This window comes from Chrysochloris asiatica, unplaced genomic scaffold (assembly GCF_000296735.1).
Source record: "Chrysochloris asiatica unplaced genomic scaffold, ChrAsi1.0 scaffold00226, whole genome shotgun sequence".
In the NCBI taxonomy this organism is placed as follows: domain Eukaryota; kingdom Metazoa; phylum Chordata; class Mammalia; order Afrosoricida; family Chrysochloridae; genus Chrysochloris; species Chrysochloris asiatica.
This window is the reverse complement of record NW_006408744.1, coordinates 1,712,604-1,731,250: the sequence shown is the minus strand read 5'-3', so window position 1 is coordinate 1,731,250 and position 18,647 is coordinate 1,712,604. Positions and strand designations below refer to the sequence as shown.

General features: G+C 36.9%; 1 protein-coding gene across 1 annotated transcript in view; it reads right to left on the bottom strand.

The window, feature by feature from the left end:
- Window positions 1-18,647, bottom strand: part of UPF2 (UPF2 regulator of nonsense transcripts homolog (yeast)) — a 144,137-nt gene that overhangs the window by 35,359 nt on the left and 90,131 nt on the right. Inside the window, exons 15-18 of the mRNA XM_006873166.1 lie at window positions 16,843-17,026; window positions 9,168-9,307; window positions 4,843-4,944; window positions 4,462-4,560 (exon numbers count right to left, since the gene is read on the bottom strand). Coding sequence (XP_006873228.1) covers window positions 4,462-4,560; window positions 4,843-4,944; window positions 9,168-9,307; window positions 16,843-17,026 — 525 coding nt within the window. The remainder of the gene's footprint in view (window positions 1-4,461; window positions 4,561-4,842; window positions 4,945-9,167; window positions 9,308-16,842; window positions 17,027-18,647) is intronic.

Below are 18,647 nucleotides of genomic sequence, written 5' to 3'. Positions count from 1 at the left end.
GGGCTGATGCAATGAAATGCAGACGGGTCTCTTGTGATACAATAGTGAATAATTGTTATCAGGACTGATTGTGAGGGTCACAAATGTAAAGGTAAACGTTTTATAGCAAGGAGGGGAGTGATTAACTTTTCAGTCTAGGAGCGGAGGTCCCTAGGACCATCAAGGGAGAACAGCAGAGAGCGGGACCCTACCCAGAGAAGCAGTGACACCTGAAATGGAGCCAGAAAAGACGATATGGAGCGATGGGGCAGCTGGAGACTTTAGATCCAGAAAGGGAAGCGACTGTGTACTGAAGACCTGGCGGGTACGGGGGAAGGATTGCATGGAGGGGTTTGTAACCATGGAAATGAAAAAATAAACGATAGAATGAATGTAAAACTAATGTTCTCCCATGTAAACTATCACATAATTCACAATAAAACATTTAAGAAAAAAAAAAAATGTGGCATAGTAGTTACGAGCTGGGCTGCTAACCTCAAGGTCAGCAGTTCGAAACTACCAGCGGTTCCACGGAAGAAAGATGAAGCTTTCTGCTCTCGCAAAGACTTACAGCCTCAGAAACCTTATACAAGGTTGCTCTAAGTTGGAACTGAGTCCACAGTACACCACTACCACCACTAATATATGATTAAATTCTTCTCTAATATATGACTTGGTGACACACAACCACCACCATACTAAATACAAAGGAGCTTTAGTAGTACAGTGGGTTACGAATTGGGCTGCTAACCACAAGGCCAGCAGTTTGAATTCACCAGCAGCTCCGTGGAAGAAAGATGAGGCTTTCTGCTCTTGTAAAGATTTACAGTCCCAGAAACCCTAAACAGAGGGTCGTTATGAGTCGGAACCGACTAGAAGGCAAATCACCACCACCACCACCATTATAAATACAAAGGGGCTCTTGTAGCGGGTTAAAATTGAGCTGCTAACTGAAAGGTCAGTAGTTTTAAGAAGTGATCTAGAAAGATGAGATTTTCTATTCCCATAAAGATTTACAGCCTTGTGAGCCTGAAATGACTCAATGACACACCACCACAATACTAAATACGAGCTGAGGTATAGCACTATGTGATAAGCACTGGACTGCTAACTACAAGGCTAGCAGTTCAAACACATCAGCTCTCAGAAGCCTAGAAAGAACTGACTCAACATCACACAACATCATAGTGAATACAACTCCTGCAAAAAGGTGAGTTCAAACTTCTCTCCTCAGATCAGATCTTCCTGTTTTTCTAGATCACTTCTTCAAGAACTCCCAATAACAACAATTATTGTACCCTATCAAAAGAAATTCCCTTTGACTTCATTAACATTTTCCCCTTATTTTTTAATGATGGAGTTTCATGGGGCCCAATTCTAACCTGACTCTCCTTTCTTCACACTCTACTTCTGATTCATTTGTTTCCAAGGCATTAAATATGCTCTAACTACCATATTCTACGGCGATTCAACAGGACTTAACAATTTATGAAACCATATTTATGTCTTCACTTCACAAATGTCTTCTGATCTCCATACATTTCTATTTTAACATCTCACAGATGGTCAAAGCTGAATTGTTACTTGCTCTTTTTCATTTCTTCTGACATATATAGTGATCCAAGCTAGACAACTTAGAATCATCTTTTGACTCTCCTCCCACACATTACCTTACTCAATAATCAAGCTCCAAATCAATCCAGTTCACTCTACCTCCTAAATAGCTTTCAAATCCAGGCTTCTCTCTATGAACCCTTCTACTATCCTAGATGTTATCTTAATTACAATACCCTGCCAACCACTTCCACATAGACACATGTCACACCTTTCCCTAAATGCCTCTACACATGATTAAGTTCTATTAATACTGAACTTCTTTCAGTTTTTCAAAAAATGACAAGTTCTTTTTCTGCTGCAGGCCCTTTGTACATACCATTCCCATATTACCGCCCTGCCTCCGCCCCCTTGTTTTTTACCTAGATGGATATATCTTATTTGTATCTAAAATGCATTATCTCAAAGATGTCTTCCCTGACTACCCTATCTAAATAGGGCCCTTGTCTTACTCTCTACTATTTTTTTTTTAATTAAGTATCTCTTTGGTAACTTCTTAAATATCTACCTTTCCCATAAAACTATCACCTATAAGGACAAAAGTCATGTCTGTTAGTACTTTATACTTATACTTACCCTGCTGTTATCATGCTGGGCACAAATCTTTATTAGTAAATAAAGATCTGCTAAATGAATGAATGCCTGAGTAAATGACTATTAACTCATGCAAGACAGGAAAAGTTAAAGAACTTATTAATTTTCTCCTCAAAGGGATTGAATATATTTTTAATTATATGAAGACTTAGGCTACTTACTATATGAAATGAATTTAAGACTTTATACATTAAGAGCTTTCTGAATATACAAAGAAACATTATTTTAACATATTTGGAGGAAGCAGTTTGGACTAGCTGGTATACCTATAATGCTAATTTGTACTTTATCATCACTTTTGGTCTCAGTAGCATCAAGAGAAGAAAAAATAATTCTTTTCTAAAGGATCACTCATCAGCATCAGTTATTTATTTTTTTAAGACACAAGTAACATAATAAAGCTGCAAGCAAAGCCCTACAATATTCAATAGACTCCTGTGAACCTGGGTGGAGACCTGGTTGGCCAGCATTGTGGCAAGACCTGGGGACTCTTGGACCCAGAGTCAGTGACATAGCCACAGAGGACAAGTGTGGAGAGTGAAGCGTCCAGCTGGTAAGAAGAGAGGGCATATGCATAAGAACATCCACACTTGCAGATAATACCCATTTGACCTGGCTGCAATGACTGAATGATCAGAGCTCAACTAGAAGAAAGAAGACGAAAAAAAACTTAATCTGATACAATTTGATGAACTTGACCTACACCTATGGATGCAGTAGCTCAAAAGAGGGAACAAATTTTTACAGCAAGGATCATTCCCACCCCCTCCATACGCAAAGTAGACAGGGATGGGCAACTTGGACATTGGCTACCCAAAGTGGGGGGGCTACAAAGGCAAGAAGTGACTGGCTTACAAGCTTTCAAGAGGGAACCTAGATTCAGAGGGCGTGGAAGAAGGTAGAATCTCCTCTGTGTAGTATACAATCTGTCTAGGCGGGGCTGATGAAAGGAAATGCCGATAGGTCTCATGTGATACAATAGTGAATAATTGTTATCAGGACTGATTGTGAGGGTTAGAAATGTAAAGACAGACATTTTATAGCAAGGAGGGGAGTGATTAACTTTGCCATCTAGGAGCAGAGGTCCCTGGGACAATCAGGTAGAAGAGCAGAGAGCGGTACCCTACCCAGAGAAGCCGTGATGCTAGAGATGGAGGCTAGAGATGGAGAGATGAAGCGGCTGGGGGCTTTAGACCTAGAGTGGGAGAAGGGCTGTGTGCTGACGACCAGGGGGGCAGGCTTGCAGGGTATACCCTTTGGTTGTTTGATGATGCATGGAAAGGACTGTAACCATGGCAATGAAATGATATACGACAGAATGAATGTAAAATTAATGTTCTCCCATGTAAACTATCATACAATTCACAATAAAACATTTAAAAAAAATCATAGACTATACTCTTAATTCTTGATCTTCTCCATCTCCATTTCTCTTCGATTTATAGCAAAACATCTAAAAAGAGTTTTAGCTAGTATGTCATTTCCTCCCTCCCCATTCTCTATTCAACCTATTTCAAAGGGGCTTTTATTTGACGGCACCAAAAAACCATTCTTTTCAAGTCACCAAAAGGTTTAGCAAGAGACACATATATGATTGAAGTAAACAGTCTTAATGATTTAACTTTTAACTAAATCTAATTAATATAAATAATTGTTACGTTTTAAATCTAGCTTATTAATGACACGAATACATTAAATAATTAACAACATTTTAATACACACTGTTATTGCTGTTTAGTGCTGTCGAGTTGGTTCTGAGACCATGACCTGTAAAGGGTTTCCAAGGAGCAGCTGGTGGGTTTGAACTGCCAACTTTGCAGTTAGCAATCTAGTACTTATCCTACAGTGCCACACCAGTGCGCTAAGCAACTACTATTTCTCTAAATACTTACATACCAGTTACTCAAACAAGAAATTAAACTTCAGAATTTATTCTATTTCCCCAAAATATTCATTTACCATAAAGTTGGACTGCAAAGTAAGGTAATAAAAATAAAGAGATACGACTTGAAATAAAACAGCCCACACTGGCACATTTATATTATTCTGTCCCAAGTTTAATATTTCCTGCAGTTTCTCCAACTTTACCACAAAGAGATAATACATGAATTAGGGTAAGAGCTACAAGAAGTATGGCAACTTGCAGCTGTGTAAACAAACAAACAAACAAAAGCTGCTCTAGAAACATATTTGGAGAGTATTAACCAGAATTCAATATGCTGTTGTGACATTTTATATTGAGAAGATTCTGTGGAAAAGAACAATATGTAATACCTGAAGATTTTCTAGCATCATTTTATCCAGAGCTTGAATGAAGTCCTCGTCTTCTACACAAGGTACATGCTTAAGTCCACCTCCTTTAATCATTACCTCCTTAATAAAACCAAACAAAAACTCAGATCAGAATTTTAATGGTAATGTTTTATATAGCAGAACCTTCTATATACACAAACAGCTTTTCACAACTTAGAAATTAGTACAATATTTAACATCATTAAATAGTAAAAGAACATGTTACTAGGAAAATAAATTAAAAATGAATTTCCATAAAGATAATTTTCAGTAATCTAAAGAAACAAAAACTCAATGGCTAGAATTCAAACGTTATGAAAATCGTGTGTAATTTTAATAAGCTAAATTTTCAGCCATACATACAGTGTTCTCTTCATCAGTTTCATTTTCTTTATTGGAATCTGTAAGATAATCTGTATTCTCTTCTTCTTCCTCCTCTCCTTCATCATCATCATCAGAACCCTCCTGAAATTGTTTAACATTAATGGAAGATTAAAATGCTTTGAAAAGAGTTTCTAAATGTTGCATTTCTTAAAAGATTTTAAAATTTGTGTGTAATTGTTTTATTCTTCTCAAGTTTCATGTAGTCATTTGTATAGTTTTACAATGAGAAAGCAATGGCCACATTAAATACCGCATAAACTGTACTGCTACCTGAAAAGTCAGCAGTTCAAATCTACCACCTGCTCCTTGAAGAAGTGGAGGCTTTCTTGACCTGTAAAGATGTACAGCCTTGGAGACCCTACACAGGGTTGCTATGAGTTGGAACTGACTCCACGGCATATAAATACCACCACCAGTATCTAAAAAAGCATTTCACTATCTTCCACTGATCTCATAATACCAAGATTTTTTCTAAAAACTCTTCCTTGAATTTAACAAGGAGCCAATTTCCTGAACCTTGAAACTAAGGCTCAAGGTTAAGTGACATGCCCAAGGACACATACCTGTTAGGCATAAGAGTTAGCTACTCTGTTTTCCTTAATGTAAGACCTTCAAGCACCACTACTCATCTTTCCCAGTCAAAACCTCCAAACCTTTAATCAGCTGGAATCTTTTTTGAAACATAAGATTGGGCAGAACCCCAACAGACTTTTGAAGGGGTGCAAAGCACAAAGTGAAACTCTATTTGTTTATCCTTCAACCCTTAAACCCCACTAAGCAAAGTTATCTCTCATTGTGCCAAGATTGAGAAATCATTCCTGAGTATGACTTCAAATTTGTTCTAATAATTTAGTGTCTGCTACAATTAATTTGAAAAACCTATTGCAATTATTACTTACTATTCTTACTATGTACAGCTGAGTAAACATTTTGAAGAATTTGAGAGTTTCTAAAATTGCAGCATTCCAAGAAAATACATAAATACTTTGATATTTAATTTTTCATAATAATGTATTCTCTGGTAGCGTAGTGGTTACAAATCGGGCTGCGAACCTGAAGGTCAGCAGTTCTAAACTACCAGCTGCTCCGCGGGAGAAAGATGAGGCTTTCTACTCCCGTAAAGATTTACACCCTCAGAAACCTTGTACAGGGTCGCTATGGGTCGGAACCGACTCGACGGCACTTAACAACAACAACAACTCTTATTTTTGCCCTTGAAATGTTTAATTATTTCTTACTACTTAAGACACTTTCTATTAAAAAAAAAAAAAAAACTAAGTTAAAATACAGTAACAGTTCCCCCTCACCCTTTGTTTATAAAGTACTCAACGAATATACATACATTAACTTTTTAAATTAAAATGTTGAACAAGAATTTCATTAGTACTAATTTCACTATACAAGGAGCTCTGGTAGCGTAGTGGTTACGAATCGGGCTGCGAACCTTAAGGTCAGCAGTTCAAAACTACCAGCTGCTCCGCGGGAGAAAGATGAGGCTTTCTACTCCCGTAAGGACTTACACCCTCGGAAACCCTGCACAGGGTCGCTATGGGTCGGAACCGACTCGATGGCACTTAACAACAACAACAATTTCACTATACACTGGGGTAACGGTGTAGAATTAGGAAGTGGTCAATGGACCACAAAATGTAAACTGGCCAAGGAAAGCAGGAGCGCAGTATAGCATAAGTTAAACTGCCTTAAGTTTGAATACTGGCTCGCCACTTATTACTAAGAAATCTTGGGCAAATCACTTAACTCGTGTGCCTTATTTCTTATAGGGTAGTAAAGAAGTGGAAATATAAATATAGTGCTTAAGATCATGACCATGAGTAATAAATGTACAATAAACAATTATTAATGCAATTGTGGAGTCCTGGTGTGGCGCTGCAGGCTAATGGGCTGTACTGCAAGATCAGTTTGAGCCACAAAGTTGGCAGTTCAAACACAGCAGCTGCTCCTTGGAAACCTATACAGGGTTGCTATGAGTTGGAACAGAATTGACAGCACTTAACAACAACGCTATTATAATAATAAATCGTAAGCATCTATTGATAAATTATATGAATGCTGCATAAAATTAGTCTCAGTACAATATTTACATAATATTTTTAAAGTTATATTCTGATTTTGAAAGAAATGGAGCTCAAGATGAGTAGTATTTTTCTACAGACTTGAACTTTTAGGTCTTTTCTTTCTCAGGTAGAGCAGATTACTGGAGAATATTCCCCAACACTCTAATTGTTGTTGTTAAGTGCCGTTGAGTCAGTTCCAACCCACAGTGAACCTGTATAGGGTTTCCGAGAAGCAACTGGTGAGCTTGAACCACCAACCTTGCAGTTCAAACAGCTTTGAAGTCTGGCGCATTAACCCACAGTGCCACACCAGGACTCCATATTTAATGCATTATCTCTCTTTAAAATTTCTTCTCCTCCCTCTGTTTTAAAGGTAGTCATGGGAAGAGGTGATCATGAAGCAAAGAAGTAAACTATTCTACACTTTTCATTTCTCTTCCCAGACACAGTCATATGAATCGCCCTTCTGAGCATTTTGTTTGTATTTATATTTAGCAAACGAATCTCTCATGAACAATATTCACTTTGAAACTGAAAAAAATAAGAAATTATTTTACATGACACACTTTCAAAATCATAAAGTTCAATTCTGAAAAGGAGAAAACTCATCTAGAAGGGAAAATATAATACATCACAATTCTCCAAATAAGAAATTTATAAGAAAATGAATCACTTTTTAATGTCACATTTATTGGGGATGTTGGCTTTACTAGCGCTTGTTTATATAATTACTGTGGTGAGCAAAATCTAAAGACAACCATAAGATTAGCCTAAAAACATGAACTGGAAATACTCTCATTTCCCATTGTTGCTGTAAGACACTAAATTGTTGTTAAGTGCTGTTGAGTCGGTTCTGACTCAGCAATCCTAAATAGAGTCTGAACCATCAACCTTGCAGTTCAATCCGACCTTGCAGTCAAGTGCTTATCCTACACCAGGACTCCATAAAATACTTAATAAGCCGATTTAAATTGTATTACTGAATGTTTCTATGACAACCTCAGTTTTTAAAACTAAGCAATATGAGAAACCGATTATAGAAACATGTTTCCATTCTATATTTTCAATAATTTTTTAATATTTATTTTTAGAAGGCTCTATGGTTAAAAAGAGAAAGTGTTATTATTATAAATAGTTATGCTCTAATAACATAAATATTTAAAAGTATATTTTCAGTGCCTGTAAACACTAGCCAAATTAGCCAAAACAAGGAGTCCTGGTGTGGTGCTATGGGTTAATGCACTAGACTGCAAAGTCAGTTTGGAGTGCAAGGTTGGTGGTTAAAGCTCACCAGTCGCTCCTTGGAAACTCTACAGGGTCCCTATGGGTTGGAACCAACTCGACAGCACTTAACAACATCCAACTAAATATTTACATTCTATTTGTTCAAACAAATCTTTAGAATTTCCCCAAAACATTTAAATACTGATAACAAATGTAAACTTTTTTCAAATGTTGCATTTTTAAAATTACCACATTCTCCTAAATGCTCTAACCACCCAAGGTTTAAAAAATCATGCAACACCAAATCATAATGATTATTTTTAAAAAAACAAAACATTGATTATAAACTTACATTAAACTAAAACCAGTGATGAAGTGCTAATTCCATGGTTAAGATTTTATTTTCATTAGGGCTCTTCTGCTACCCTTCCTTATTCTATACTTCTGTTTTTTAACTTTAATTCTAAACACATATAAATAGACAATAATATAATGAAATCCTTCATACCAATCACACAGTTGAGCTCATGATCAGTTTTGGGGGTTTTTCTGTACACCTAATTCACTCACCAATCTACTGCTACCTTATGAAGCAAATCTCAGGCATCACATTATTTTAGATGGAATTTTTAAACTTACACAAATTTTGAAGAAAAAAGAAGATAATTAAAACTATTAGGCAGAATGATATATCCACCCAATAATTTTGATATTTGGGTAGGTTAAAAAGTCTATGTTCAAAGATGAAATAAAGAAATAAAGGAATCAAACCATGTTTCCTCAAAATTGCTTATTAAATAAAAGTTGTTTGTATTTTCTTACTTCTCAACAACACCTTTAATTAACCAAGGGATTTTAATAATAGAAACATACTATTATGGTAGGTACATTTGCTGTGATAAAACTAAGACAAGGACCTTATTTTACAAGTTTAAACATCTTGGTCATGTAACCAAAACAGTCTTATACAAATATACCTATTTGTTATAAATAAAAAGCCATCACCTCTTCTTCTGGTTCATTTACTTCACTTTCATTTCCAGACTGTTCTTCTGTTTCAGCTCCCCTTTCTTCTTCTTCTTCATCCTCTTCAAGGTTTTCTCCTTCTGTCATAGAATCTTTGGAATCTTTGTCATTTACTAGCCCTTAAAATAAGGAGAAAATGGAAAAATACATTTTAATAGCTTAAGACACATTTTAAAGAGACTAGTTTTCCACATTATACCTCTTCAGTCAAAAGCATGTATTAAGATCACTCAGCCATATTTTAGAATAACAGAAAAGAAGGAATTTAAAACTACTTGAGAAACACTTAAAAACGATATATATAGACTTTCATTTCCACAAAAGAACACTGATACATCTCTTAACCCCTGGCCAAAAACAAAACAGGAGTATTTCTTTTCTCCCCACTTTTGGAGTGCTCCTAATGCTCTGATTATCCTGTTAACCTCAGTCTCAGATAAACAAAGAAGCAGCACCTAAGATATAGCCCCTATATATGAAGGAGTTCACATATTAAATAAACTTAAAAATCTCTAAAAATTAAAAAGAAAATCATTGAATTAAGACTGGGAGAAGAATACAAAAGATCTTTTCCATAATATAGTTTTGTGAGTTTTTTTTCTCCCTGGCAATGGTTTGAACCGCAAGAGTGGCAGTTCAAACTCACCAACCGCTCCTTGGAAACCCCCACTCCTCAGAAACCCTATACTGGGGTCCCTATGATTTGGACCTGACTCCATGGCATTTAACAACAACTACTTAATAAATAAATAAGCATATCTATGTGGCACTATAAGAACAGCACAAGGTTGGTGGTTCAAACCCACCAGCCACTCCTCAGAAACCTTATACAGGTTCGCTACGAGTTGGAACTGGCTCAATGCCACTTAACAATTTATTCATTTGGAATTTATGAAGCAAAATATGAGTTATGAATGGCAGAAAATTTAAAGTCAAATCTAACTCTACAAATGTAACCATTCTCAGCAGAATAACACCTTAGTTAGGAAAAATTCATGTGGCATGAGATATAATATAAATCTTTGTTATATCTACTTAAAATACACATTATTGGAAGAACTATAATACATAAATCGCTTTGATTTGATAATAGTACTTCTAATTTGTAACGTAGAATACATACTATTTTAAACATATGTTCATTTGTTTTTCAAGTTAGTTCCAAAAACACTTCATATTTTATTTCACATTTGCTAAACTATATAATTGGAGTCCTGTCATGGCGATGTGGATTAATGCAGTGGACTGCAAAGTCGATTTGAACCACGAGATTGGCAGTACAAGCTTACCAGCCACTCTTCAGAAACCTTATACACAATTCCACTGGGTCAAAACCGACTCTGGCATTTAACAACAACAAACTATAATTACCCAATTGTTGAACCCTATGAAACTGCCCATTTAAAATTAACAATGCAAATGAAAATGTATATGTAATAAAATATGAACTATCTAAGGAGCAAAATACTAAAAATACATGTGTCAAAATTAAGTGTGTTTGAGGACTGAAATCTAATACTGTTCTCTGGAACCTGAAATGCTCAGTGCCCTAGTTATCCTGCTCACAAAAGACAGGCTAATATTGCAATACCTCCTTTCAAATTTAATTTCTACTTCTCTGCTACTAGAGATGTTGAAAAATATGCCTACATATTTAATATGTGAGAGAGAGCAAAGTTTTTAAATTCTGCCGTGACCAGTTACCTAGTGTTTTAATTTGGACTTTACCAATTCATTTGTCAAATAGGAATAACAGTGCCCCTTATCATTCTGGCAGCAGCTCCTTGGAAACCCTTTACAGGGTCACTGGGAGTCGGAACAGACTTGACAGCACTTAACATCATCATTCTGGCAAACAGGTTGTTGCTGTTGTTAAGTGCCATCCAGTCAGTTCCGATTCATAGCGACCCTGTGTAGGATTTCCGAGCAGCAGCTGGAGGCTTTCAAGTCCGACCTTGTGGTTTGCAAGTCAGCCTTGCCCTCTCTTATTTAATTACATCAAACCCAAATAGATATTGGGATGGTCAATTTTATTATCAATTTATCTATGCTCATTAAACAGTGACAATAACCAAGCTGGGATGCAATCTTCCCTTTTAGTTATTTTCTAGTCTTTAAAAGTCTTAAATACCGGAATCGGTCTACTCCTGTGTACTTTCTTTTATCATTTTTAAAATTTGGGAACATTAACACCTCTCCAAACATTTGATTAATAATCAAACCTATTTTTAATTTTTAAAAAGTAAATATTTGACTCTTTAATCCCTCTGAAGTTCATCACATATAAGATATGGCTCCATATCAATTTCCCCCAAATGCTTACCTATTGCTCTCATTTTTTAAAATAATCCTAATTCATCAAATTTTTGTTGTTGTTAAGTGCCACTGCGTCAGTTCCAACTCAGAGTGACCCTGTATAGGGTTTCCAAAGAGTGGCTGGTGAGTCTGAAATGCTGATCTTGTGGTTCAAATTGACCTTGTATTTCAGTACTTTATCCCACAGTGCCACACCAGGTCTCCAGTTCATCAGATACAAAATTACCTTTAGTTAGAACCATTTCTGGACCTATTATTCTGTCCTGTTGGTTTTATTTCTAATAAAATAAGCTTTTGCTTTACAATTTATTCATATGATCTTGTAAACTCTTATTATCTTCATTTGTTTAATACTATCTAGAACTTCCAAAATAGAATTAAATAATATTGTCCATTATAATACTGGTAGCACACAAATATTCAAAAAATTTGGTATGTTCTTAAATTTAAAGAGAACGTGGCTACCAACAATTCTATCTGTCTAGTCTAAGTCAGAGGTGTGCACAAAAATAACACAATTATGTTAAATTGTGCAAATCTGGAAACAAACTATCCAACAACAGAATTAAATAAATGATGTCAAAGTCATACAAAGAATACAGTTAAAAGAAAAGATTTAGAAAAATATTTAATATCTAAAATTTCATAATACATTAAATGGAGAAAAATCAGTTGTTAAACTCTAAGTATATCTGAAAATATTTTTAAAGAATAGATGAATATGTAATAAGCATTGGATTGTAAACTACAAGGTCTAAGGTTCAAGCCTGCAAGGTACTCTACATGAGAAAGATGAGGTGTTTTTGCTGCCTCAAATATACATATATATATATTTTTTTTTTTTTTTTTAATGGTTCGTTGTGAACTATACAATAGTTTACATGGAAGAACCTTAGCTTTACATTCATCCTACTGTATACCATTTCAGTGCAATGGTTACAACCCCCTCTGTGCATCATCAACCAACCAAATGGTATACCCTGCAAGCCTGCCTCCCGGTCGTCAGCACACAGGCCCTCTCCCTCTCTGGGTCCAGAGTCCCCAGCTGCTCCATCTCTCCACGTCACTGACTCTGTCTCCATCTCTGGCATCCCGCACTCTGCTCTTCTCCCCTGATGGCCCCAGGGACCTCTGCTCCTGGACTGCAAAGTTAATCACTCCCCTCCTTTTGCTACAAAACGTCTACCTTTACATTTCCAACCCTCACAGTCAGTCCCGATAGCAATTATTCACTATTGTATCACATGAGTGCCATCCCCATTTCCTTTCATCAGCCCCGCCCAGACAGACTGGACACCACTCAGGGGAGATTCCACTCTCCTCTGTGCCCCCTAGATCTAGACTACCTCTTCAAAGCTTGTAAGCCAGTCACTTCTTGCCTTTGTAGCCTCCCCCCACAATTTGGTAATCAATGTCCAAGTTGCCCATCCCCGTCTCCCTGTGTATCAAGGGGGTGAGAATGATCTTCACTGTAAAGATTTGTTCCCCCTTTTGAGCTACTGCATTCAAAGGTGTTGGTCAAGTTCATCAAATTGTATCAGATTACTCTTTTTTTTTACTCTTCTTTCTTCTTCTAGTTGATCATCCAGCCAATGAAGCCAGGTCAAGTGAGTATTATCCACAAGTGTGGGTGTTCTTGTGCATACACCCTTCTCTTCTTATCAGCTGGACACTTCACTCTCCACTCTAGTCCTCTGTGGCTATGTCACTGGGTCTGGGACCAGGAATCCCCAGGTCTTGCCATACCGCTGGCCAACCAGGTCTCCACTTAGGTTCACAGGAGTCTATTGAATGTGGTAAGGCTTAGCTTGCAGCTTCATTGCTCTTTTTTCCTCACTTCCCTTTATCAGTGGCTAACATGGTCACCAGTCTGCCATGAATATTTAAGCCTCAGAAATCCTATGCAGGGTCGCTGAGAGTTGGAGTCAACTCTACGGCACTTAATAACAACAAACAACAGATGAATATTCATATGAAAATGTAAACACATGATTATCTTTGGGTATGTAATTATTGGTGGGTTTCATTTTCTTGTTGTGTTTTTTTCAAATTTTCTGCACTGAACATTAATTAATTTTAAAGATAATAAATTTTGTGTTAAAAATTCAAAGGAATGTTTTTAGTTTTCTCCTTTTACTTATTATATTAGCATTGGGTTGTTATAAAATTGTAATAAGATAATGGAATGTTCCGATAATTGAAAATAACCAAAGGCAAGATAACTAACTGTATTATCGTATGGCTTCAAATAAGAAATAGTGTTACAGTCCTTACATCAAGAATCATTCCCACCCCCTCCACACACAGAGTAGACAGGGATGGGCAACTTGGACACTGGCTACCCAAAATGGGGGGCAGGAGGCGACAAAGGCAAGAAGTGACTGGCTTACAAGCTTTCAAGAGGGAACCTAGATCCAGAGGGTCTCCAGTGAGTAGTATTCAATCTGTCTAGGCAGGGTTGATGCAATGAATGCAGACAGGGCTCTTGTGATACAATAGTGAATAATTGTTATCAGGACTGACTGTGAGGGTCAGAAATGTAAAAGTAGACATTTTATAGCAAGGAGGGGAGTGATTAACTTTTCAGTCTAGGAGCAGAGGTCCCTAGGACCATCAAGGGAGAACAGCAGAGAGCGGGACCCTACCCAGAGAAGCAGTGATACCTGAAATGGAGCCAGAGATGATGACGTGGAGCGATGGAGCAGCTGGAGACTTTAGATCCAGAGAGGGAAAGCGACTGTGTGCTGAAGATCTGGGGGGTACGGGGGAAGGATTGCATGGAGGGGATTGTAACCATGTCAATGAGACAATATACGATAGAATGAATGTAAAACTAATGTTCTCCCATGTAAACTATCACATAATTCACAATAAAACATTTAAGAAAAAAAATAAAATAAATAACAAACCATGACAAATTTGACTAAAAAAAAGAAATAGTGTTACTAGAGATTTAATAATGCATTCCTCCTTCCTGATATTTATAGACTCTAAGACCAGAGGGAGAATGGAAGAGACTTGGAAGCATACTGATTCTAGTTGCTAAATAGTGCCCTGTTTTTCCTTCCCACATTCTAAACAACAACAGGCTCCTCACAGGAAGCCGGAAGTCCTATAACTCAGTCTGTCCTTTGAGCTATAAAAGACAAAGCACAAGTGTCCTAGTTATTGCTACCAAACTAATCTTTACTCATGACCACTATACAAAGAGTAACAGTCTTAAAGATTTTTGGGAAACAAGATTAATACAATGTCAAATCATACAAAGTAAATGAAATAAGCAAATAAATGAACATTTTGCTTATACCATTAGAAATCTAGAAAGAAGATAAGGAAGTGGATAACTTGGGACAAAGTTCAAAGAACAGGAAGAATCAATATGCCTTCATGGGATCCGCAGTAGGAAAATTTAATATTTGCATAACGAGGTGGGTTAGCACAGTGGCAGCAGCAATGAACTCAACTGTGAGGCTGGCGCAGGACTGGGCAGTGTTTCATTCCTGCAGTGCATAGGGCCGCTTTGAGTTGGAACCTACTCAATGACACCTAACATCAAAAGTAGAACCTTAAAATATAATGCTCAAATGTTGTTGCTGTTTTTGTTAGGATATACCTTTAGATAAAGTAATTCCTATTAATATGCTTGATATAATAATCTTAGAAAAAGTTTCAGAGGAAAAAATAAAATCACAAATTCCATGCCTTCACATGAAGAGGAGTTCTTCAGAGGCAATGCGGTAAACTTATACAACTAGTATAACTTGTTAAAGGTAAAGATCTCCTAATGAAGACTATTAACTTAATAGCTTGAAAATATGTTACTTTGAAATGACTACAACAAAACATGCTAGGACCTATCAGGAACCAAACCAGATTAGTACGGTTAACTCTTGCTCCAGCTATTTCTAGTAACAAAGCTAGTCTCTCCTACAGTCCCTTGTGGGAGCTGTTCACAAGATAACTCTTCTTCCAGAACAATCATAGGATATGAGAAGGTAACAGATAAATTCACTAGTAGCAGTGAATTTATTTTCGCTAGTCCTTAGAAACAGAGGTAACTGCCAATGAATAAGGTCTGAAATTCTGTAGGAGAGTTCCAAATTTCTAACACGTAGCCCCTCTCCTCTACTAGCCTGCTCTTAAGAAATAGTATCTGCTAAAAATATACATTGCAAATATACATTGGAAGTAGATTTTATGCATAAAAAATAAAACCAAACAAAACTCCTATCTGTACTAAGTTGATTACAACACATGACAACCCAATATGTTACAGAACAGAAACTGCTCCATGGAGTTTTCTGGGCTCCATCCTTGGTCTGGTGACCAAAAGGTTGGCAGTTGGAACCCAGCAACCATTTTGTGGGAGAAAGATGTGGCAGTCTGCTTATGTAAAGGCTGTTAAGTGTCGTCAAGTCGGTTCTGACTCATAGTGACCCTGCATAGCGTTTCCAAGGAGCAGCTGGTGGGTTTGAAAGACCAACCTTGCAATTAGCAGTCCAGTGCTTATCCATCCTAGAGTGCCATACAGGAGTCTTCTGTAAAGGTTTATTGCTGTTGTTACATGCCGTCAAGTTGATGCCAACTCATACAGCTCTGGAAACCCTATGGGACAGTTTGACTTTGCCACTTGGGATGACTACGAGTCACAGTGAATGAGATGGCAATGGTTTTAATCTTTACAGAAGCAAACCACCAGATTTTTCTTCCAGGGTACCACTGGATGGGTTTAAACTGCCAATCTTTAGGTTGGTTGCTATTGCTAAGTGCCATTGAGTCAGGATCCAACTCATAGTGACCCTATACAGGGTTTCCAAGGAGCAGCTGGTGGATACGAACCACCGACCTTGCAGTTAGCAGTCCAGTGCTTATCCTACAGAGCCACACCAAGACTCCAGGATTTTACACGGCTGTTGTAAAGTGCCGTTGAGTCAGTTTCAAGCTACAGTAATCCTGTATAGGGTTTCCAAGGAGCAGCTGGTGAGCTTGAACCACTGACCTTACAGTTCAAACTGACTTTGCAGTTCAGTACATTAGCCCACAGTATCACACCAGGATTTTTACATTAGTAACCAAAAATTCTACAATTTAAGAAAGATTACATTTTCCTATTACTATACTGGCTTCCAGCCCTATGCGACAGCTTTCCTCCAATTTGAGATAATTTAATAAAATCAATAAGTAGCCACAAAGACGTTACCTAGGATTGTTACATAATGCTCAACATTAAAGACAGAATGCATACAAATGTTAACTCAACTTGATAACATTACAAAGCAAATTCTAGAAACAATCTGCCAAGTATCACCTTCATTTTCTTTCTATATTATCTGCTTACCTAGTTTTATTAAGAATTCTTGTTCCAAGTCGTGTACCTGCCTGATGGATTCTTCCAGAGAATTACAGAGTTTGATCTTTGGTCTTAGCAGTTCTAGGGTATCACTGATCATGTAATCTATGTCAATAGGAAATGGATGATCTTTTGTCCAAACCTCCAAACTTTTCTTCCACCAAACATAACGCTGATAACAAATGAAAAATAAATTTAGCTATAAGAAATTAGTAACAAAAATATTTTTAAATAACTTGCATTATGATATTACCTAGTTATAATAACTAAGCTAAAAAGTTATACAACTATCTAACATTTTTATTAGGGCCAATAGCAATGATCCTATCCTATCATCCCTGGTCCCAACTCTTAATTATTTTCTTCCATCTATAAAGTTTCTGAACCATTTGGTAGCTCTAAGTATATTTTTTAAACTTACAACTATCATAGATTTCTTTAAAAATCATTCACCAATACGCACTTACTGGATATCTACTATGTATATGGCATGCTATAGATAATTTTTCTCTCCATTCCTAGTTTGGTTCCCTAATTTTATTTTGAAATTGCTCTAATTTATAAGTTTACATTACCTGGAAGCACAACTCAAATATCTGCAACTATATAAACAAGTATTTCTCTGAGTGCTTTGTTCCTCCTCTCCAGTTTGTTCTCAGCCCTTGATATTCGAAGTCTGGTCTGCACCCATAATTTATTAGAAATGTTAAAAGCTCAGACCCCATCACTGACCAATTAAATCATAATCGGCATCTTATCAATTTACCAAAGCAACGTGTCTGTACATTAAAGTTCAGAAACAGCGGGTTCTTTCTACCTTATCTTCCAATACTTCTGATATAGAACACACTGAGCTTGTCTCCCCTGGCTTCATTCACTTATTCCTATTTCTGACGTATTACCTCTCCTACATTTCTACCTGTTAATCAATTTGGAAAATGTGTCTGTCTCTTTATGTTCCTGAATATTTCTCAGTGGCTCTTACCTCTCAGTCTGTGAAGTCAGAATGCATCCAAGCAAGGACCCACTGTTGAAAGAGCGTCTACTTTGGAAGCTGAGAGTTTTATAGCTGCCACTTTGTAGCAATACTCTGGTTTTCAATATATGCAGTCTCAACTTAAGAATTCCTTAACAAGAAATCTGACCCTTAAATCTCCAAACACACATCTCCCCAATTTTTGCTCATCAACTCAGAAAATATAGGAATAATTTCTTACAAAGGTGAAGGTGATAAGAGAAAGTTAACACGCTGCTCTTAAGAGAGTTGTTGTGCGCCAGTGAGTTGATTCTGACTCCTAGGAACTCCTAGGGTTTCTGAGGCGGTATATCTTTTGAGAGCAGAAAGTCACATCTTTCTCCTATGGAGCGGCTGGCTGGTGGACTTAAACTGCTGACCTTGGGGCTAGCAGCCCACATGTAACCCACCCACTAGGCTACCAAGACATAGTGTATTTGCCATCATTTAGAGTTAACCACTAAGTGAGTGCAGTTTTGATGGGGCAAGTTTGATGACTCAACTTTATTTTTTTCATCAATACATGAATGAAAGCAATACTATCAATAGTGACCATGTAAAATTGAATGGTATTATTGGTACTTTACTTCAGTAATACTTTCTTGAACTGAACTGTGAGCTGTTCACCCTAATCACCATTTACCACATGATGTATTTTAGGAAATAGTAGATGGGTTCCAAACAATCAATCTACAAGTTAAGTTTAGGCACACACCCTTTATGAAAGTTCTAAGATTATCTCTGTATTTGTGTTGCTAAGTACTGCTGAGTCAGTTCT